Source organism: Lagopus leucura, unplaced genomic scaffold, assembly GCF_019238085.1.
Source record: "Lagopus leucura isolate 7727_CA_CO unplaced genomic scaffold, USGS_WTPT01 Super-Scaffold_100008, whole genome shotgun sequence".
Taxonomy (NCBI): Eukaryota; Metazoa; Chordata; class Aves; order Galliformes; family Phasianidae; genus Lagopus; species Lagopus leucura.
In genome coordinates, this window is record NW_024962265.1 from 11585357 (window position 1) to 11609569 (window position 24213).

The 24213-nt window shown below is 36.9% G+C and overlaps 1 protein-coding gene across 1 annotated transcript in view; it reads right to left on the minus strand.

Moving 5' to 3' along the window:
• The window catches only part of CCDC146 (coiled-coil domain containing 146), a 71954-nt gene that overhangs the window by 25935 nt on the left and 21806 nt on the right, over nucleotides 1-24213 (minus strand). Inside the window, exons 3-4 of the mRNA XM_042872732.1 lie at nucleotides 12825-12907; nucleotides 7518-7727 (exon numbers count right to left, since the gene is read on the minus strand). Coding sequence (XP_042728666.1) covers nucleotides 7518-7727; nucleotides 12825-12907 — 293 coding nt within the window. The remainder of the gene's footprint in view (nucleotides 1-7517; nucleotides 7728-12824; nucleotides 12908-24213) is intronic.

The following is a 24213-nucleotide window of genomic DNA, read 5'->3' on the forward strand; positions in this document are numbered from 1 at the left end:
TACCACCTCCTGTATGGTTGCTTTTGTTCCTCCTTCACCCCTGTGGTAACACTAACAAAGTTAGAGAATCAGAAACATCCTACACACTTCAACACACTTCACAGCACTTCAACATAGAGCTGAGGAAAAGGAAAGAGTAGGTGTGGAAAGTATATCCACAAAGAGATCACATGCCAATGAAAGAGCACTTGGGGGTGTGAAACTTTCTTTCTTTGATTGTTCACATTCACACTGTAAACAGCTGAAAGTAAAGTTCCTCAAATCTAAAATGGGCTCCTGTGACAAAATACTCCTGAAAAGTGACCAGGGACATAGGCTAAGGCAATGGGACATAGTAGCAAACTATACTGAAGAGCCAAGGTGACCACAGAATCATAGAACGGCCTGGGTTGAAAAGGGCCTTAAAGATCATCTATGTCCAACACCATTGCAATTTCATGTCTGGCATCAGAGACAGATGATGGAGAGCAGAAGGAGGAAAGGAAATATAGGAGAGCTTTGGGTGTGTTTTCAGCCATGTTGCCCTGACACAGTTGAAGAAGTGACAACAAAAAATGGAGCTGAGTGAGCAAGCATGTTAGACTTAAAACAGGAGCTCCTTGATGGCAGATAGGTAAAAACTGCCAAATATCACAAACTAGCCTTGGAATTAGTGAGGGAATACATCAGTACAACCCCAGTGCATGCAATGAACAACAACCTAAATGAGGTATATGGTCTACAGCAGCTTGCATGTTAGCACAACCAAATTGAGCTTTAGTCATTGTAGCACTGGCGGGGGAATTAGCAAGCAGGTTCTCTCAATACAATTAATATTTGTGATGACACTTTTTGAGTGTCAAGCTATAAATGAGTAATGATTACAACTAAGGAGCAGGTGAAACAAAATTATTTGTCCCAGACATACAAAAGAATCAACTTCAAACAATAAATCTGTGTTGTGTTTCTCCAACATGAGGATGTGCTGGTCAGTTCACCTGGAGCCTCAGGGTTGTCTGCAAGAATCTGCTATCCCACTCTTTAAATAAAGGGAGAATTGACAGAGGCAGACAGGCTTTCATGAAACAGTTGTGTCACTCAAAGGTGTAAATTGTGGCAAGGGAACCCTGGAGCAGCCTTGACTGCGCAGAACAGGTCTTCTGAATGTGGGTCACACCGAAGAGAAGCCACCCATCAGTATTTCTTCGACACCTTCCAGGGGCAGCTTCAGTCTTTGCAAGGCAGTGGTTCGCTTTTTGGGTGGTAGCAATGGTGGGGAGAGATCAGCTGACTGGTGGCCTGGAGAATCCTTTGGATCTCTTGGTCACTTCTTCTTTATTAGTGTTTTTTTTTGTTGTTGTTGTTTGTTTGTTTGTTGTTTTTTTTCCTAGTAACTGGTTTCTTATGTTTTGTGGTTTTTTTCTTCAAACAAAAGGTGCAAAACTTCTATGCATAAGCCCCAGATAAAGACTTTTCAATCAGTCAGAGGAATAAAACAGTTAAAAGAGAATTGAGCTGGCAGTGTTGCAATTCAAATGTTCGTGAAGAACAAGGTCTGACTCAGATGAAGAGCAAAGAGGAAATAAAGACACAGAGTAGAGCTTTTTATTTACAGTACATACGTATATTTGTTTGTGCAGAGTGCAATAATGCCTCCATGGGAACTGCTGTGTCTGAAAACTGATCTCAGTGCCAGAGAGAATGAGTGTAGGAAAAGTTTTTCAAAGAAAAACAAATAATTTTAGATCAACCGTCCCCCCCAAAATGATGAAAATATTTATAAAGGAAAGTTCCATTTCAAAATTGAGAAACTGCACAGAACAAGATTGCAGACAGACACAGGCATATCTTGCACTGTACAGTGCAAGTATAACTGAGCAGACAGAAACATCAGGTGGTTTCTTTGCTGAAGTTGGTTCAGGAGTTACTGCTTTTATGTCCCACTGGTTATAGACAACAAGGGATCAAACTGTGATGAAAATTGAGCTACTTTGATTTGGTGATAGAATATTTGTTCCCGTGTACTATGCCTCTGAACTACAGCTGAGACCTACGTTGAAATGCTGTGCTGGTCAAACTCAATATTTCCACCTACTGACAGGTTTTCTGAGTGTATTAATAAGTTAACAGTGACAATTTGTATTCCCAGCATGTGTGGGCAGGATTCCTAGCAGGACTCCTTGGGACTGGCATAATCACACTAATTGTAATGAATGTTCACTCTGCACAAATACCCACAACTGTCTGACTGCCACAGAACCTGATTAAATAAGTCCTGCTCAAATGGATTAAAGACTGCAGTGGTCATCATCAGTCTGCACTGTGCCCTCTTTTATATTGTGCCAGACAATCAAAAGAACAATCAAAAAAATTAGGAGGAGAACACAGTTGACACTGTTTTTCTTTTGTCACATTCCTCACTCATGAGGACAGATTCCTGTGGAGCCATTCCAACCTCACAACAAAGACTCTGCCATCCATCAAAAGTAAAATGATTTGAACACCTCGTTTTCTGTGACATAAACAAGGGCAACAGGACACTGCAAGCACCAAGTGAAGTTGCCAGAGGAGCTGGCATGCTGACTTCTATTACACAGAAAACAGTGAAGGGATAAAAAGAAAATGGGGGCAGAAGGAAGAGGTGAAAGACAGGGTAAAAAGAATAGAAAAATGAAGAAGGGAAATACTATTTTTGAATGTAATAATTTCAAAAAATGTGAACATTTAAAGAATTTACTACATTAGTTTTACATACTTAACATTCACTTTTGCAGATTGCTTTTTTTCATTTTGTTTTGCTAAAATTCGTATTTTCTCCCTGACACTGTTAGTTTTTTGGCAAAACATTATTTTAGTTTCTGAAAATTTTTTTCCATTGGATGCCCTTTCGAAAAACTGCCTTTAAAAATTGCATTTCAAGTTTAAAATGAATGTTTCAAATCTGGACTTAAGTTAGGTGCTAAAACAAAACTCTTTCTGTGCATTCGGTGAGTGCTATTGGTGTGATTTATCTTACCCTCGTGAGGATATGGTTTCATGAATTGTTATGACTCAGTTTAATAGATTACCACCAGTAAATATTGAGCATCTCAAAGCTCCGGGTTTCTCCTCAGCTCTTGGCCACAGAACCCTCAAGGCAGCTCCAGGGTTCCTAAGAAACTACTCTGTGAGCCAACATAAGTCATTAAAACAGCTAAAAATCACCAAATCAGACTTTTTACTTCTTTTTCTCTTTTAGTGAGTTGAAGAGTTGAAGTGACTTATGGGTGTGGACTAGGGCAATGGAAAGGGAGAGGAGCATACATCTGGGAGCAGGAAAGGAGTGTTTGTGAGCGTTTCTTACCTTCTACTTATCTTTGTGAAGTTCAATAGCAGAATCATGCATTTAAAGCTATCACGGATGCAGATGTAATGAGTTAAAAAAAAAAAAAAGCATGTGGAAAATTGGACCATTAATGAAAATGCATTCCAGACTTTTCCCTCAGAGATGTCTACAGCTGCAAACTGCTGCAGAAATAAAATAAAATTGTCAGAGAGATTAAGAAATGCAGTGGTAGTTGTCAACAGAGGTTCATTTCAGTTCCTCCGCAAGCAAAAGAACATTCTCAACGCCATGAATCCCAACACACAAGGAAGTGAACTTCTTCAACTGCTCTTACACATAGTTGGGACTGCTGAGGTACCATAGAAAGTGCTCAGCACTTCACAACTACAAACCTCCCAGCTAGTGACCACAACAACATATCAGAGCTAACAAGCTGCCAGCATGGCATTCCTGTAAGGCTCTTAACGCTGTTTAGTTTGTACACACTGGAGAATGCAGTCATAAGATGAGCTGGTACCAACTTCAAACTGTAATCTAACTTATTTATTAATTGTAATTCTTTACTAGATAAACTACGGATAAAAACTTTTCCCTTTTTAATTGCTCAGTGACTAATACTGAAATAATTGCAAGCATTGAAGTAATTTTCCATACTTGTAATGCTTGTACAAGGACAAAATCTGTTTTGCAATCCTGATTTGTCTGCAATAGCACACAGGACTTGAGTGAGTAGCCATTTTGTGAGCTGGGTAACTGGCTATAAGGGCTGCAGCTTAGACTGGGGCTTTGGGAGAAAATTGTTTTCAAGAATCAGGCACACTTAACCACACAGACTCTAGGTATAAATAATCTAATTTTAAATTAATTGCTTACTTTTTAAAGTTTAGGTCATATATTCATTTATATGACAAATTCATTATTAATCAGTAATGAGCAATAACTGGTGCTATGATCTAATAAAGCAAAGCAGCACTTCCTTGTTTTATCTCAAAAGCCAGGGCTCCAAACCTCACATGGGCAGTAAAATAAATTTTTTCTTCAAGACAGAACCCATCTTTGCTGATCATATCAATCCATTTTCAGTCTATATTCTTACTGAGGCACTTCCAGTTGTACAAAACAATAAGTAATTAAAACAAAAGATGAAGTACCACCTTCAGATGTTGAAAAATGTATATGATCTGGAAAAAAAAAATGTTTATAGAGGCAAGAAGACAGGAAATGAAAGATGGAAGCGGAACAGAGAGAAAATATTTAAGTGACAAAAAACCCCAACAGTGCTATGCTATATCACGATCATTCTTCAAGAGAAAAAGAAGGGACTACAGAAACAAGGAAATGGAAGGTCTTCAGAGTCTCACACTTGCTTCCATCTAAGCAGGCAAGATCTTACTTGAGACTCCTAAGATAAAGATAAAGCAATAGATAAGAGACACGGATTCCCTTCAAAGGCTTTTCTTCTTCACGTTCCATTCAAGAAGGTAAATAAGCAATATGTTTGTTTTCAGGCTAAACAGCCATTAGTCATAATTCCCAAAATTTTGTTGTAAGTGCCAAGCACAGCTGGGACTGTTATATTAACACAGTTGGACAGCAAGGGAAACTGTGGTCCAGAGAGACCGATGGCCAAGAGAGATCGGACTGTGAGAGGAGATTCTATCCTTCTGAAAAATGAAGGGAACCAAGCAGACACCTAACACCTTAAAATGACTCTAAGACACCTTACAGTATCTTTGGTGAGGTTTGCCCCCAGGCTGTGAGACTGCTTGTGCAGACCTACATGTCAGAAGGTATAATTTATTATGTGGAGAAAACCATCAGGCACAGAGTTCTTCGTTTTACATCAATGCTTTTCTTAGAGAACCTGCTACTCATTACCCTATTCTGCAAACTCAGTTCCACTTATTTTACTCAAACCAACACATTCCTTCTTTACAAACATATTAACATCTGCTGTCTGTTTTTTCTCCATAGCTTGTTTCTTGTTTCCACATCTACATTCATTTATTCGTTCCTCACATTGATATGCTACTCTGCCAGTCCTATTCATTCTACCCTTCTTTGGTAAAAAAAATCCCTCTCATCTCTGGCAAGTTAGTGTATTCTCTCCCAGAGCGCAAATCCACAGGTAACTGAGGCATGTTCAGTTCACACCAACCCCACAACAGGCACGAGACCTGGTGCTGCCATGAGGCACAATGCTGAATAGGGAATATTTTAAAAACCTGTGGCTCTTCACTTTAGAATGTGGATAAATGAGGGGGAATGCAACAGAGATCTATCAAACCATCCTGCAGCAGTGAAGACAAATAGGGGTCCAGACGTCTGGCCTCATCCAGTACAACTACCAGCATGAAATGAAGCTGCTAGGAGTCAAAACAGATGATTAGGCTTGAAATAGATAAGTGGAAGTGCTTGTGGAGTTAATCTGTGGAACTCATTGCCCAGAGTGTTGCAATGCCAGAAGTTTATATTGGCTTAAGAGGAGACAGGAAAAGTTGAAGGAAGAGGGATCAGCTGAGGATTCTTAAATAAAGAGGAATGCATTTGGCTTGTGAAATCTCTGTCTCACAAATGGATGATTGCTGTTCTTTTGGTCGTTCTTAGGTACTGCGCCATATGGACTTCGGATCAGACCGTACGACTGGGTTTGATCTCATGCAAAGCAAGAGGCCACAGAGAGGAATCATAGAATGGCCTGGGTTAAAAAGGACCACAATGCTCATCTAGTTTCAACCCCCTGCTGTGTGCAGGGTCACCAACCACCGGACCAGGCTGCCCAGAGTCACATCCATCCTGGCCTTGAATGCCTCCAGGGATGGGGCATCCACAGCCTCCTTTGGCAACCTGTTCCAGTGCATCACCAAGCTTCTTATAAAAGTGAAATAACATTTTTCCCACTAGTGCTGACCCAAACCATATATATTTTTAATTGACGCTATAAGATTTTAAATTCAAATTTAAGGATCAATGAAGAAAATGTTCAAGGGTAACTGAATATCTAAGTTGTGTTTCTGCAGGACATAGAAATCTCCCTTTAACTAAAGGTAAAAAGTAGAGTATGAGTAGATATCCCTTAATCATACAAAACCCACCATTTCTTTGGAAATGTAATACAAATTAGTGAGAAATGTTTGTAATGAGTGAGGGGAAATGGGTCAAAAAGCATGACATTTTGAACAGCGTGTTTCTGGATTGCTTGTAATTTTCAATACATTCTGTATTTAATAATTTTTCAGGAAATCTCATGGTGCTTAGTTATCTCATAGCAAATAATTTTTTCCAGATGATTTCTCTATTTCTCCCACTCCCAGTTTACTTCCTTCTCAAGTTTCTCTATTAGAGAAAACATTTGGCTCTTCAAAAAATATCAAGGAAGAACTGCCAGAAAAATCTACTCCATGCAGCTCATACACTGCCTCTGATTTCCTTGTAGAAGATCAGTTTTAACCGCTGACTTGCTGACATTACTTATCTAGCTTTATGTGCCAACTGAAGTATTGCTGGTTTGAAGATAGGTAAAAATGGTGAACACTCCACAAAGTGAAAATATGAGCTCATCTCCATAGGAACGTATTTTTAACAGTACAATAGTGTTGTTTGTAATTTTACTGTAGAAGCACCAACTGCAATACACCGATGTGTAAATGATTCAGTACAATACTGTGTAATAATTTTTTATAAAATTTTCAATATTCACATCTTTCACAGCAAATTTCTCATTTCTCAGATGTGAGAGTATAGAAATGATTTTCCTATTTAAATAACTGAGTAGAAACTCCTGAATAAAATGTATTTTTGATGTTAAAAATAGCGTTGAGTCTATTTATGACATTGTTTCCATAAAAACCCAGTCACCAGAGCTCTGAGATACTTTAGCCATTAGTACTGAAGGTGTCCTTAGTATTGAAGTTATCCTAGACTAGAACTGGTGCTGAAAGTTTTGCCTCTCCAAACATTAATGGTACAATATGATAAAACTAAAGTTGTATTTCAGAGGATACCTTCTAAAATAAAAATTATCTACAAACCACACATGGGAATAATTTTATTAATCTCTGAAATGTCCTTACTAGGCAAGTTTGTTGCAATTTGCTTAAAAATAGCTGTCAAGAAATAGATCCACGTATAGTGGATACTGAATTACATTTTGTTATTATCTTTTTAGATAAACTATGATAAAACAAGCAGAGATTTGATTGTTGTCACCTACCATTTTATCCTGAACTGAATTTCATGCTCTCTTTCTTTAATAACGTTGTACTCATTTTGGCAATTAAGAAGCTGTTGCCTTAATCGGCAGACTTCACTGGAAGATTCTTCAGGGAACTGTTCTGCTTTTTCCAGTTCATGCTGCTGTTGTTCCAGGTCTACACTAAGACGTTTGGCTTCCTGCAACAGCTGGATCTCAGATTCCTGTAAGCTATATTAAGTAGAAAAACTTAGATCTAAGCACAAGCATTATATTTACATTTCTTTACATTTCTGTAGTATATAAAACAATGTTTTGGAGATGAGAATGGATTAAGTCATGTGCAATCTGGTTGGATCTCATGGCTGACCCTGATCAAACAGGAGGTTGGACCAGAGACCTCCTGAGGTCAGTTCAAACCTGTGTTGTCTCATGAGAACAGTGAGACTTGTTGAAAGGGGATTTTCTGCATCTAATCCCATTTAATTTTAACCAGATGAAAGATGGTCACTTAGTCCAAGTTATTCAAAGTTATTCATCTAGCACCTCCTAGAATCAGTGAAGAGACAGCAATTCTTGGTGTGTGGTATCAGGTAGTGGTTCAACTCACGGATTACATGGAAAGCATTCTGAATAACTGAAATACTCTGGAGGGATAAGCAACATTTTACTGCTTAGCTTCGGTAACTACACAGCGTGCAGAAAAGGACGGAAGTGAAAATCTGGAACCTTTGCTTCCTGGCATGAGAAAAATGCACTTTTTCTCCCACGTGACCAGCAGTGACAACAGACAAGTATGAAGATGAAAACCAGAATTAAGGTTAAATTCTAAACAATTAAATTCAGTAGTAAAAGTCCCATTCAAAGAGAGTAAATGCACCCCTTTCAGCACAAGTTACTGACTCAAGAACACAAGAAAGAGATTTGATCAACAATACAAAATGTTTTATCACATCAGTGTGCTGACCAGTATCAGGGCAGTATTCACCAGTACAGGGCCCAGCCTGGGCTGTGCAACACCTCAATGTTCTTAGCTAACTCCTGGACATGTACCCAGTGCTGAGCCATGTGTTGCTGTCGCTGGAGTGTTACCAGCAGCTGAAGCAGCTCACCTGATGATCTGAGGCTGCAACTACATTTGTGGACTTCTCTGGAAACATATTAGTGGAACTGAGGGATCATCTGAAATCACCTGTGCCACCAAAGTTTGGCTTCACGAAAACAACAAATTGTAATATTCTGTCAGTGCTACCAGACTGGTGCTCACAATATGCTTATGAGCCTGCATGGCGACAGCCAAATAACGGATCTTAAAAGCTGCTATTAAAATACACTGGTAATTATGGAAGAGTCTTGTTGAACTGCAGCGTGAAAATTATTATACATTGTTTGATAGACCAACTTAGTCTTCTCGCTATTGCTATCATTGTACATGCCTTCTCAATATTACTGAATTGTAAGCTGTATACAGTGGCATGCTACAGTTAGTCAGAAGTAATGAGGAAGAATAAAGAACTCAATCACTTGCCCTTTATTAATTAAAAAATGTAATTTATTATTTTTATAAAATTATTGTCTCCTGTACTGAGAATCTCTACACCAAATTCTAGCTCAAAGATGACAATTGTGAGTACATTGCAAGCTAAGTAACAACAAAATTACATCACACCAAAGAACAGAACTAGGATGGTAACTGTAAAACATAAAATACACAGCCGACTACATGGTATGAACATGCTGAAATAACAAAGAAAGAGTTTTGTTTTGTGTAACATTTCTAGTTAAATAACCACTTCCTTTTTTAGAACAGAAAATAAGAAAACCACAGAGAAACAGGATATAAGAGTGTGTCTTTATCATGAACATCATGCTTTGACATATTTATATAATAATATTTCAAGGAGAAAATTGTTTGAGGTATCTACGCAAGATCCTAAATAATGCTAAATAAAAAATTAAAAAAAAAAAAAGCTAAATAAAAAATTAGATCTTACTTAAATAAGTCAAAATAATGAAACTGATCTGGGGAGAAAATATAATTGGATGCAATAATACACACTCGTTTATAAAATAATTCCTCCATTAAACATAAATTAAACATAAATTTTATATGAATAATAATTTTACATAAAATTACATTAAAAGTTCTTCCATAAAAAAAAAAAAAAAACCTCTTATTATTTATTTTTTTCAAGGTAATAAAAAGGAAAAAGCAATTAAAAAAAAAAAAAGAATAAAGTAAAAAACAGAATCTAGACCAGATCTTGTTCCTCATAGTTACCAACAGTATTTTTTCACGTGAAGGTTTAAATTCCAATGAAGAAATGATTGGAAATCTACACAGTGTAAATGTTTAGACCCTCATGTGTGCGAAAATATGTTTGCCCAGTGTGTGATGTAGCAGCTTTTGGATTAGTGAAGTGACTAACAATTTCATATAGACTTAAGAAGATAGGATTCCAAATTCGTCAATGAACTATTATTACTTTCTTACAGTTTGTTGTGTGAGAATATTTGTATTTGGCTCCTCACTGGGCTTTGGGCAGTCTGATCTAGGGAGAGATGTGCTGGCCCATGGCAGGAGAGCTGGACTACATGATCTCTACCCAAAGCATTCTATGATTCTGTCATTTTGTGCAACTCACAATTGAGCCACACGTCTGTTTGGCCAAAGAGGTTTTCTAAGATGAAATATGAGGTAAGGTACTTAAGCTTCAGATGCAGCCTCACTGCAAAACAGATGGGTGAGACAACAGCAGAAAGGGAAGGCAGCCTGTTCACAGAACTTCAGTAGTGCAGCAGACTTTCAGCAACATGTAACAGCCTGACTCAGTGTGTCAAGGATCTTGACTGCCGGGTGACATCTCTCAACTTTTCAGAATACCAAATTAACTAAAACTGAAACCGAGAAATAATGAAGTATTTACCACTAAGGAAAGGACCACAGTATGCGCTAACCAGTGTGTACTCCATCAGCAGCCTTAAAACGATCTGCGCGCTCACTAATTCCACTCATCACATTAGACAGACCTGCATTATATACCAAGAGGTCACTTGCAATAGTTTGACAGAACTGTCACAGGGATCTACACTCTTCATGGTGCATAAATCTCACGTTGTTACCTCTGAGATAGATGTACGTAAAATTTTATTCATAAAGTCATAGAACCACAGAATATCCTGAGTTGGAAGGAACCCTCAAGGATTGTTGAGTACAACTCCTGGATCCCACACAGAATCATCCAAAATTCAAACTCAGTGTCTGAGAGCACTGTCCAAATTCTTCTTGAACACCAACAGCTTGGAGCCATGGCCACTGCCCTAGGGTGCCTTTTCCAAGCCCATCTCCCTATGGTGAAGAACTTCTTAAGTTTCTTAGTTACCATTTCCTGGTAATTAATGATAGGAGGCACAGTAATGGTACGAAGCAGGAGATGGTCAGATTGGACATTAGGAAAACTTTCTTTACTGTGAGACTGGACAAGCAATAGAACAGACTCCTTAGAGAGGTGGATGGTGTCTCACAACACACAACACGTCAGTGTTCAGGAGGCATCTGGATAATATCCTCATTAACTTTTGGTTGGCCCTTAAGACAATTGGCCTAAATGATCTCTGAAGGTCCCTTCCAACTGAACTATTCTCATCTAGTCTAGTCTAGTCTAGCCCAGTCTAACATTCAGTCTGAACTTCCCTTAGGTTATACCAATGACTAAAAGAAAGAACTACACTCAGTTTGAAGACTTTCTCACCCAGCATCACTTTCTTCTGCACAGCATTTAACAGTGCTGATAAACAAAAGACATTCTGCCTTGGGGACCAGTTAAGTGATGAAATTCAACTGTGATAGGTGTAAAAATGAGTTACTGATACACAGAGTTTTACTGAAGAACTAAAAATTAAAAATTTGTACTGATTCTTCTTAATAATTGTAAGAAAAGGACAAATGCCTCACAGATGATCCCAAAAGGTCTTGCTCAGTACAGACTGAAAAGAGGGTGACACGAGTCATAAGCACACTAGAAATTTTATTATTTTTCTGCCTTCAGAAGTCTGATTTTTTGGAAGGGTGGGCAGGGTTTCACTTCAGTTGACTGAGACCAACAGTATAAACATGTACTCACCCTATCATCTGGACTCTGATTATAGTCAATGGACAAAAATAGATGCCTGGAGATGTCTGTTAAAGAAGAAAGTGTATGGTTCCTGATATTGAGTATTAATGGCCTCTAGGTACGTAATTCAGCTGTGTGTATCTACAGAAATTCGGGCAAATGAATCTTGCCTTTACTGTTTGGAAAGTCCTCAAATATAGCAGAGATTGTGATGAATTTTTGATTATTGATTTCCCTTGCTTTCTTCCAGAAGTAGGAGGAATTAATCTGTGGAAATTAGCATTAGTGCATTCATGTGTAAGTGTTTTGCTTTAGCACATGGCTAATCCAAGTAAAGAGGTCTTTGTGACTCCCTCCAATTGACTTTCTTGCAGAAATACAGCAATTGCATACTTCTGTGAGAACAATGAAGAGAATGAAGGCTATAGTCTATCATCCAACACACTTCTGGTGCATGGCTTAAAGCAGTTTTATGTATAAAAGAGTTTGGTCTTGTTTTCTCTCAGGCAGTATTTCACCTATACTACCTATAGAAAAAAAGTTGCCATTATAAAAAAATATGTTTTATATTTAAAAAAAATGCTATGAAAATATACAAAATAAAGTAAGTATAGACATGATTGAATTTTTTCCAGCCAAAGACAGGTTTCAAATTAACACTGGCTAAAAGTAAATCATGTTTAGTAGCTACTGGATTTCTCCTTCATCTCAGTGAACACTGGTGTGCTGGAAACATTTTCAATCAATTAACCCAAAATCCACATCATATGTTTAGCTCTGAGCATCAGCCTTGGAGCCTCTACGGCATTGAACTGGTTTAGAAGTGCTGCTTTAAATGTTGTTTCTCCAAAATATTTGATGTGCACTGATCTGAATAAAGTCAAATGACTTTTTTACACAGTCAAAGCCTCATTCCAGCTTCCCATTTTATTAGGATGAAACTAAGACTTTTAATTTTAGGATCCTATGTTTTCAGGATCAAATATATTAGTCACAAAGACTTGCAAATATTGGAGTCCTGCCACTCTATTCAGCCCAGTAACACAATACTATCTACTCTTCTTTTCCTTCTGCTCAAAGAAGAGCTCAAGCCTGGCACCAAACTACAACCACAATCCCTTGTCTCAACAGAGCAGGGCAGACTCACAGCTACCACACCTAACTTCAGACTTTGAAGCTTCAGGATATACTTAGGAAACTGTAAATATTGTACCTTCTCACAGTTTCATGCAGCAGGTTGTACTTTGCCTTCAGCTCAGCTACTCTGGAGCCAGTAAGTTTTCCAGCAGAAAACAGCTAGGGAAGAGAAACAGACAGTTAAAAAATCTGCTAAGCACTAATATTTTCATTATGCTGTAATTTTTATAACCATAATTAACTCCCTTAATTTAAAGAGGTTTTAGTCATGAAAAAAAAGCAGTTTGGCTCAAGCTAGACTACACCAGGCCACAGAACGTGCTGCCTTATGTATCCATGCAGACCTTCAGCAAACTCCAAGAGTAAACTGCTCCAGTGACCCGAAGCTACAAAAACCATGTATCTGATCTCCAGCTTAGACATCTTGTGAAGATTCTTCAGGTGTCCTCAGGACAGTAATTTGGCCTACAGAACCAATGCTTAATGTAAATAGAATAGAATATGTAAATAGAAATAGAATATGGACCCAATTTTGCCAATGGAAGAAACAGCAGCAATATAATGGCACATGATCTGGCTCTATTGAAGTTGTATTGAGTTCATGAGGCCACAGTCAGCCTTTTGGGGCAGCAAGTCAAATATGCAATTTCCCAGAAATCTGCCAAAATTTTGCTTGTGCAGATCTCCTGAAACAAGAAACAAATCTTAGTTGTCTTCTGATGCAGCACCAAGAGAAGAAACCCAAAAGTACTTATGTCCTCTAGTCCTTTAGGCCCACAGAGAAATGCCTTTTCCCAACGTGAGCTTTTAAGAGGACCATTTAAGAGATTCATATGTGGCCTTTTCTATAGATGCCTTTTTCTTGAATACCCAGGAGAAATTGTCCAGAATTAGTCCTACAGATAGGAAGCAGACATCATGTGAATGTACTGGGGGAAGCATATATTGTATTGATAGATGTTTTACTTATTTATTTATTTAAGATTTGCTGCGAAATATTTCAGGATAACAAGGACAATCTTTATTTTATGTAGCTCTGAGAAAAGGAAAGAAGATCTAATCTGGTTTTCATTTCTTTGTGTGAGATGAAAGATAAGCAACTCTCAGATATTTATTTTGGCATCTTTTTCAAGCTAAAGATGCTGTTTACTTGAGTTCATAGTACTGATTAACTCTTCTGTGAGAAAGAAAGTGTTTCCCCAACTCTACTCCCATTAGCCTCCTGTGAAAGTATTGTTCTAATTAGGTATTATCTCATTATTGTCATTTTCTTGTGTACATCTCTTCCATACCTCTGAGTTCTATTTTTTCTTCCCGCTTAGCTTCTCACTGTGGACATAGGTCATGAACATCTCAGAAATAAACTTACTTGTCCTTGAGTCTGTGTTTTCTCCTTCATATGCGTTAGTTTTCTACATGTCTTACACTTAATTTCACAGTTCGGTTCAGAGGTAAAAAGTCTGTTCCAAAAAGTTCCCACACTGTGTGGAGACACCTAATCTTGAAAACTCTATAAGGCAGGCTGTATTGATAGCATAACCACCATGTCAAAATGGGGCAATGCTTGTGGAAACTGTCATCTCCATACAGATCTCATTACCATCACGTTACCTGGGATCCAAAGATTTATTACTGAAGCCCAGCAAATTGTTTTCTCCAAAATTCTTTGGAAGGAAGAAGGGAAAGAATGGAAGGAAAGAGAGTACAGCTTGAGGAGAAAAATATTTGTAGAAGAAGGGAAGAAAAGTGAGAGTTAATTGCAAAAAAAATGTATCTGGTGATAAGACATATAGACATATATATATGTCTATATGATATATATAGATATAGGACTTACTGTTGAGGCACAGGAGTAGCACAAAGCCAAATTACCTTCATGTGACCTGCTGTCAACTAACTTTTCACCAGGTTACCAAACTATTCACTCCTATCAAACTGTTTTTTCTTTCTCAGGAAAGTATTTTCCCTGCTAAATCTCATTAGCGCGTGATCTCAAATTGCTCTTTATTCCAATAGCATTCAGTCATGTGCACTGCTATTGCTAAAAACTTGATTTACCAATGTCAAAACCCAATTCATGAGTTTAACTTACGTTGAAAATGATCTTGGATTCACAAAAAGTTCAAATTTTAAGTACAGTAGCTATTCTTTTGTTTTTCTCCAGAGTTTCGTAGAATATTTTGTTGTTATTCCATGGTACAGAAACAAAGACATTTTTCCTTCATGGCTTGTAATTGCAGACCTTGCATATCTTCTTCTGTGGTGACATGCTTCTGCCCCTGACATTCCATTCCAGGTCATCTCATCGCATATCTTTCCCGTATATTTTTGTTTACAAGGGCAAAAATTTTATGGTGAACAATATAATCTAAGTTTATTTTTAGCCAAAAAAAAAAAAAAAAACCAAAAGCAAAAAATCACATGGAAAATCTGAGGGCAATGATCCAGAACAAATCTGTACTCATGAGAAGAAATTTTACTTTTACAAATTGACATAAATGGGGATACTTGAAAGAGTGAGCATTATTTGCATAGCTAATGGTTAAAACACTGATTCCTACTATACAATCTTCAAATCAAAACATAAATAAAACAAAAACCTACATCTTGCTTTTTCTGCTTACTTTCATTAGGCTTTAAAAGAAGTTGTTGGAATCGAAATTTAAGTCATGTCGATAATTTTCTGTGTTTGGGCTTAAAATGGATTTTGTCCCAAACGTTGTATAAGATGTAATGAGCATTCTTTTTCTATTTAACCTTTTAACAAAAAATTCTGAATTCTGGTGAAACCAATATAAATATCAACAGTAGAAAAAAATAAATTAAACAAATTTAGCTGAAACATAAAGCTTTGAACTGATTAGTCAGCATACAGCCTTAAGAAGTACACTGTAGACAAAGTCCAAAAGAACTGTAATAAAACTGAAAGATTTCCCTGCCTCACAAACTCCATTTATTTGTACTAGGAATGGTCACCTATCTCTGCATAAAGACAAAGAAAATTTTCCACCATTTTATTTTTATAGATTGCACAAATACGACTGCGGAAGGAAAAAAAAAAAGAAGCCTATATTGATACACATACATTGGTACCAAGGACCTTTTTGCAATTTATTGCAAGAAAGAACAATTTGAAAAAGGCTCAGCAATTCTTAACTGAATAACATTTATTTTGTGAAGGAAAATCTTGTACCACGTAACTGTATTTTATAGAGATTAGAACACTGCCATGAGTCCTGACATGCTTTAATCCGACGGTTAATTTTATATAAATAGTCCTCCTTTCCTTGGCTCACAGACTTATTCTGTTCTGAAATCAGAGACATGGGTGATATTTCTAACAGGACCTGTAAGGCCGTATGGTGTATAACAGTAATTCCTCCTAAGTCAGAACAGTTAAAATCTCAAGCAGGAATATTAAGCTCATATATTGAATTCCTGCATGCCAGCTGCCCTCTAAACTACAGGTTTCACATTTGGATCTCAGAGAAGTATATAAAAAGTCTTTTTTATAACCAGATGCCATAATATAAAACATTTCTACAGCTTTATTACTCAGCTTCAGCATTAGATTTCTTTCTTTTATGTCTTTTTTTAAACACTGAAAGCTAAATTGGAACTAGAATTCATAAATATTTCTTTTTACTTCTATTTTTGAATGTGGACAATGGATGACTCATATTTTCCATTGAGAGTCTGCCTGATTTGAATTAGGGTCACCTTTGTCTTTTTATCATACAAGGCATGTTTTAACACAGGATAAGTAACAACTTAACTCTTAAGCATAAAAATGTTGTTTTCTATAGCAAACTGATGTTGACTGTGGGGATAGATGGAGTATAGACATTATTCTTTCCTAGCCAGGATTCTACATCATGGTAAAAGTTTCAGACAATTAACATACATTAAATACACAGGTATGTGCAAATCTTAAGTGCATATACACTTTCATTAATTTGCCTCTGCACACAGATGAGAAGGCCCTATTCCATTTCATTTGATCAGTAGCAACTGTTTCACGTAATCTGACACATTGCTGAGGCAGGGTAAATAGAGAGCAGCTCAGCTGCATAATTAAAGTCTGCATCTGATATCAATCTGATTATATTAGTTTTGTAAAAATTATATAAAGTTATACTATATCTATCAGCAATTAAATAAAAGTATACTTTTTCCATAATATCTATTATAAAAAGCATATACAATCATTAACTTGACCATGTTTTAAGACACAGCATAATACAAACTGATTTTTAAAAAATTATTTGAAATGGATTAAACAAATATTCACATTGCTGATGCTTTTCTGCTCATTCAGGCCAAATTTGATTTTGCAGGCAAAGTTTTTACATAAAATGATTAACAAAGCTTAGTAAGACTTACTATTAAATTAAATATACACGTATAGATGGACTTTGAACAAAGACATTACAGTTCTCATATATCATTTTGGAAGCAAAATAAAGTTAATCACTTGTTTAAATAAATTATAGTTCATCTTACAATGAACCTGGTCTAGTAGCAGCCCAAACCATTCTATGATTCCATAAACAGCAGATGCAACAAAAACAGCAGTGTACTTCAGCAGTGTAACTGTAGGTGAGTTTCCAGGTTTCAGCCTTAGGGAAGTAAGGTTGCAACTTTGTTCAAGGAAAGTCATCATTCAGCAACACACAGTTAAAGCAACTGATGATAAAATAGACAATGGTATTTACATTCCTCCACGCATACAAACATTTCTAAACAAAGGTTTGTGATAACTTTCTTTGAGTTTGTTGGATCCGTATTGGCCACTTTAAAGAAAAAAAGAAAGCAAGAAGATGCATACAAGACAGAAGTCCAGAGTTTAAGAGGTTATAGTCAATGTTCCCATTCCCTAAGATGCAATCACAGCTCATTTTACTGCTTCTAAGATTGCACATTTCTAACTAATACAGTAGTTGTCTTCTGCTGTATTAATAAAGGTCTATATTGAAATTAAGGAAAAGAATGGGTGAGAAGCTGGAGTAGTGAGAAAGAAAAAAAGCTTGTGAATGACAACTGAAGGTGTCTTTTTTCTGCTCTGTGTTAACTACAGTGTTCTGGAAAGAACTGAGATCACTTGGTTATGCTGGCCAGAGTGAAGCTGAAGTCTGCAGTCTGGCATACAGCCCGTTCTGTAACTGTTGAGTCTTCCAGTCCCTGTTTGTATCAGTTATTCTAAACCGTGTTTTGCTTTTCTCAGCTTTTCTTTCTCATTATACAACACACCAGAACGTCATACATTTTCAAACACACCCAAATTTGTTAGGTAATCTGGGTAAGCTAAAATAAATTTTCCTTATCTAAATAGAGAATAATTGGAAAAGTGGATGAAGATTTGGCAGCTGCTTGTAGGTAGTTGCCTGGAAATTCTTTTTTACTTTTTTCCCCATACTCCCATAAAAGTAATTACATTAAAAAAAAAAGGAAAGCATGTATCTTTTTACTGGATTTACTTTTACCTCTCTGTTTTAACTTATTTTTTCTGTTATATTAACTTTATACTATTACATTACCCTTTCTTTTACTTTACTTATTTTTAACTAATTAACATATTACACAGCACTGAGCACTGGAATCTTCTAATTTTATGTTTTTCGTGTTACTTTACTATCTGAAGCAAAACAGAACAAATTATTTCATTATATCCATGAAATAAATGCACTGCCAGTACTGCATAATCCTGCCCTATGATAAAGATTGTGGATGCAGATTTTGCTGAAAAGGACAGGAACCTTTTAGGTACAGGAATCCATGAGTGAAACAGAAGAATGCTTATGCTCAAAAAACAAAATCACTTGTGCTTAAATAGCTGCTCTGAACGCTTGCATAACTCTTTCCTATAACCTGACTAGCAATAAGCTTTCTAACAACAGTTTCTCATCAGAGCTGCCTTGAAAACCTCATGCAGAAAATTCCAGGAAAAAGTGAGCGCTATCCAGGAACACACTGGATCTCAGGGAGTCCTTTCATATGCTTTATACTTGACTTCTGGTTCATTAGCCCCTCATATAGCATTACTCTAGTTTTTCTGAAGCAGTAGGTGGGTGCAGATAAGATGTTGATAAGAAACAGAATATGAATGGGAAATCAGTGTAGAAAGACGAGGATCTGCTTCATAAATAAGATGCACTTTAATGTGAGCAAAACTAGAGAAATCCATCTCTAAGTTCATTAAACTCTGTCCACAATTAATTTCTTTGTTTTAGTAGACTATATTCAATGTTTTTGTGAGCCTTCTCAAGGCAACACACCAAGAAACTTGCCTGTGATTTTAAAACACATTTTCTTTAACTCTGATATGATGTAAGTAAGAACTGTAACAAATTTGACTTTCCTATTTTTGAATTTGAAGGGTTTTGAACTTTCAGAACTCTCCATAAATAAATAAAATTAAGCCACGCTTTAAGATTCTGCAATCTGAATACTGAACTAATTCCTCACATGCTTTTGAAGAAAATACATCAAGAAAATAATTAAGGTTAAATGTATCAATCACAAATGCAATGGTGATTAATGCCAATTACTCATAACATAAAGAAAAGGAATTATTTGCAAGCTTCCTAGAAAAGACTCCAATATTCCCTAAAACCTGTGTATTTCAGAGGAATGATAAAGCCAGCGTGTGTTTCTAATTAAGCTTGCAGATACTGCAAAATAACTAAAATGTATTCCAAGCTATAATAAGACATAATAATGCCATTTTCCACCTCTTCATTCCAAACTGAAGGTTGTTTAGTTATAGCAAGGCATTGTGACTACACTTACTGTTATTTTATTGCATAAAATAATCCAGTGCTTTATATCATTTTTTTTCTTATTTCAAACATCTGAAATGTCTCTTCAAACAAGTATTCTGTCTTACATTATGAGACAACAGAAAAAATTCCAGGGATTAAGGTATTTTATAGTTTGTGTACACACAGGATTTCAGTACAGTATTAGCCACTTTGCAAGTGGCTCTTTTTGCCAGCCTGCTGTGTGAGGTTTGGGATTTTTTAAGCTGTTTATTTGAAGAGCTCTTCTTACTTCTTTTAATATTTAAATGTTTAAACATTTAGAGAAGAAAAAGGGCAAATGTTCAACAATGAAAGGAAAGCTCTGTATCTCTGTCAACTCCTTCTATGTCCACACTGTTTGGACACTTACTACACAGCTGGTATTAACATGGGGAGAAAGCAGAGCTGTCTCCTAACGATTTTTCAGAGACTGTGTCCACACTGCAGGGCGAGAACAGGTACAGGAGTACTGAAACCACGCAGTGACTCTGGGATTTCTATCCACAGTGCTGGTTAACAGTTTCCAGAGAATCAATTTCATCCTTTAGAAGAAGAGAGCTAGGGATTTTTGCTGGTGTTTTACTTGTTTGTGCCTCCAATTAAATTAGACAAATGCTTGGACCCATGACAACACACTAGGTGACTCAAAGCTTTCTCTTCAGGTTCTGCCCATATTTGGAAGCTGAAATAATGTAAGTATTTTAAGAAAAAAAATGTTTGTATTTCATGAAATGGTTCAAAATTTTGCCCTTTTCTATTTCTCTAAAATTTTGAATGCAACAAATAAGAAGATACAGCTGTTTTCAAATGTGGCGTATCATTATTTCGTAAAGAGAATGCATAAAATTTAAGTTTCTTTCGATTTTGTTTAGAAGAAAGTGACTGAATTGCATTGGTTACTCATAAAACAACCCAGTAACTCAGTTGACGAAAGTCAAACACTATAAAAGATGAACCTGAAGAAAAGATTAACAGCTACATTCTTTGCTTTCATATGGGGTCTTTTATAACAATATACCACTGAAAGGCTTGTAATCTACTACAAGTACTAGATACAGAAAAGCTGTATGCAGACGATGCTGCATAGACCAGACACCACTGAGAGCTGAGGTCATATAAAGGCATAAATTAAATACATTAATATACCCTGCTATGGTAGGTAAAGCAGTGCATTTCCTCATGCAGGACTTCTACAATTTTAATACTTTTATTATGCATGGATCTGTAGGACATCCTTCAATGAAAAATAAACTGCCAAAGAGCTTTCTAAAACTAAAACATAACAACTAGGAAAAATAATACCATATATTTGTTCTCAAAGCATAATTCATAACAGTAACTTATATCCCAGTTCATGGGAGAAAGCATTCTCTGCATGGAAAATATCACAATTACCTTCTATCAGTATGCTACAGTGGATGAGAAAATGTTACATCTGATAGTCAATTGTGTCTTGCATGGCTCACTAAAAGAGTGGGTGCCAGGCTGCTTAGATAGGCATTCTAGGAGAAAAGGCAGCTTGCTTGCCTGCTTGGCCATGAATTTTGAAAGAAGCATACCTATTATCTGGTAGTCTTACACTAACACTCGCTGGTTTTATTGGAGCAGGGCTTTGTAGGAATCAAAACTGAATTTCCCTGAAAGGATGTTTCAGGGAGAGGAATTAGATAAAATAAAATCACATCTGCAGATGTTGCATAATGTACAGAATGAAGACACAGGAACATAGTTTCATAGGGATTTTTCTTTCTTTATAAGGTCCTTGCCTCAACAGAAGGAGTGATGTTCTCTGAACACATGAATTTGGTAATGTGTGATATATTTACTTTTTTTATATATAAATATCTACTATGTTTATGTCACTGTCACCTTTTTGCTTGTTAACAGAATTTATACAAAAAATGAAAACCAATTAAAAATTGTAAGTAATACATGTGGCTACTTGTTCTAGCTAATTTGCATCTGAATAAACATACTAAAAATTAAAATAAAAAAGCATAGGACTGTTTGCATTTTTCTGCTCTGATTTGTTCTCCCAGACACATGAAGAAGTTGAATAGCCAGTAACAGAATTTACTGGACATGTAGTCTTTTTCATTTACAACATGTAGTCTGCTTTCATAGGGAATGACTGCTGAATTGAAAGAGAAAACAATCTAAAAGAATCCTAAATCAGAATTTGTTTCTAGCATGGAGTTCTGGCATTCATTCCACATTGTGGGAAAAACTGAACATGAATCTAATTACTTTTCAGCCTCTTCATCAATATCCTGCTAACAAAGAACCACTGAAATCTAAAAAAAATTTTTTTTAAATTTAAAAAACTACTGCAGAAGTTGAATCTTAACACCTCTCACCTCTGCCACAAAAATGGTTTATGTCAGTGAGCTCAAATGTGCTTCAGGTTTGTTCATACCTACTACTCACACTGCTTAAACAAACCAGGGCATTTTGCAGCTCTGCAGCAGGAGATGGTAGCTCCCAGAATAATGCCAGAAATCACATGGCAAGCTGCAGTGTTTTAAATTGTCTTAGTCACCAGCTCAATGAATATCTGCATGCAGTCTTGACTTTCTTATTTTCTGTTTGACCTATATTCCACGATCTGCCAGCAAATGCAACAAAACTTGCTCCAAAAAATCATGGGAAATGGTTATTCTATTTTGGTAAATATTGAATAAACAGCCCTAAGGAAGACACGTTTGTCAAACCAAAATATATTACTGCTTTAACCTCACAACCATTGGGTAGCTCTGGGAATGGAATTAAAATCTTCAGTAGAATTTAAAAATATCGTGATCTCTTGCTTATTTTCCTTATCTTCAGGAAGACATGTCACTAAGATTAAGAACTCTTTTCAGTACACAGAAAGATAAATAAGCTCTTGAAAGAAAGACTAAAAGGAATTAAAAGCTACAAGAAAGACCTTTAACTAGACAAAAAAGCCTTGATAGAAAATTCTCACTTGTGATCATCAGCTTTTTCTGTTGGATCCTTATACAGCTGGAAAAAATGTCTTAAAGATTCTTGTTTGGATTTTGTGATTGCTTAACTACTTGAAGCTGTAGTTATTATACAGAACACTCCAGGGATCTAGGAAAGCCCCATTTGAGAAGAACATTATTCATAAATAAACTCTGCAGTTCTGTTTTGATCTTGTCTTTATTTCTCTCATTAATTACTTCTGCCATTAGCTAAACTATTTCAGCACTTTGCAGTGTATGATCGCTAAGTAACACTTCTAGGGGCAAAGACTTAGAAAATCTGAGTTTTTAAAGATCGTTTCTTTTATTCCAAGGACAATAAGAGGCATGGAGCACAAAAAAGCGCCTTCATATAATACTCTAAGTTCTTAAAAGAAGAATCAAGGCCAGTTGGATTGTTGGAAATGGACATTCCCTCATACAATGGGAAGAAAGTTTGGTCCTCAGTAACAAGAACTTTACAGATAGGAGAAGCATACAATTACCTGATGGAAAGGAGTCTTTCACACTCCAAACAGACTGCTGGTAGTATAGCAGCAGAACACCAAATTAACAATAATATGAGGGTGACAGCAAAGCATCTCAGGATTACAAAAATCTCATCCAAAGAAGGAAGTAAACATCCCAAAATAAAGGCATGTAAGGGAGAAAGGAATTAACGTCTTAACACAAAAATGTTTGAAGGGTTTGATACCATTATGTTACTATCTGATCTTTCTTTCCTTTGACATTCAGCATTCCTAGAAATTTCTCCCTTCCTGAAATCATTCAGCCCTGATGACACATTCAGTGCAGCATAATTGACCTATAATAGTCTTTAATATTTATATAAGCCTTTCAAGGCAATTCATAAGATGTGGTCTACAAACATAATTATTACTAATTTTACAGACAGATGCATTTGTCCAATCTTAGGTCACACAACAGGTTGTGGAGCTCACTGCAAACTGAATGCACAACCACGCGCAAAGGGAATATGGCATGCCACATAACAAGGATTTAGGAACTCTTTTGTATTTCTAATGCTCCTCAAAAAAGGCTGGTATAGCTTTCTTTGGTTTGGCAATAGCAGCCATGCAGGAGAGTAAGGCTCTATAAATACCTGATTTTAGTCTGACAGAGAAACATCACAGAATCACAGAATCACAGAATTGTAGGGGTTGGAAGGGACCTCCAGAGATCATCGAGTCCAACCCCCCTGCCAAAGCAGGTTCCCTACAGCAGGTCGCACAGGTAGGCATCCAGGTGAGACTTGAACATCTCCAGAGAAGGAGACTCCACCACCTCCCTGGGCAGCCTGTTCCAGTTCCATTCTGACCCCCACACCTTAGATATTTATAGACCTGGATCAGGTCCCCTCTCAGTCTCCTTTTCTCAAGGCTGAACAGACCCAGTTCACTCAGCCTTTCTTCATAGGAGAGATGCTCCAGGCCCTTCACCATCTTTGTGTCCCTCCGCTGGACTCTTTCCAAGAGATCCCAGTCTTTTTTGTACTGGGGAGCCCAGAACTGGACGCAGTACTCCAGATGAGGCCTTACCAGGGCAGAGTAGAGGGGGAGGATCACCTCCCTCGACCTGCTGGCCACACTCTTTTTAATGCACCCCAGGATGCCATTGGCCTTTTTGGCCACAAGGGCACACTGCTGGCTCATGGCCAACCTGTCGTCCTGGTGGACGACAG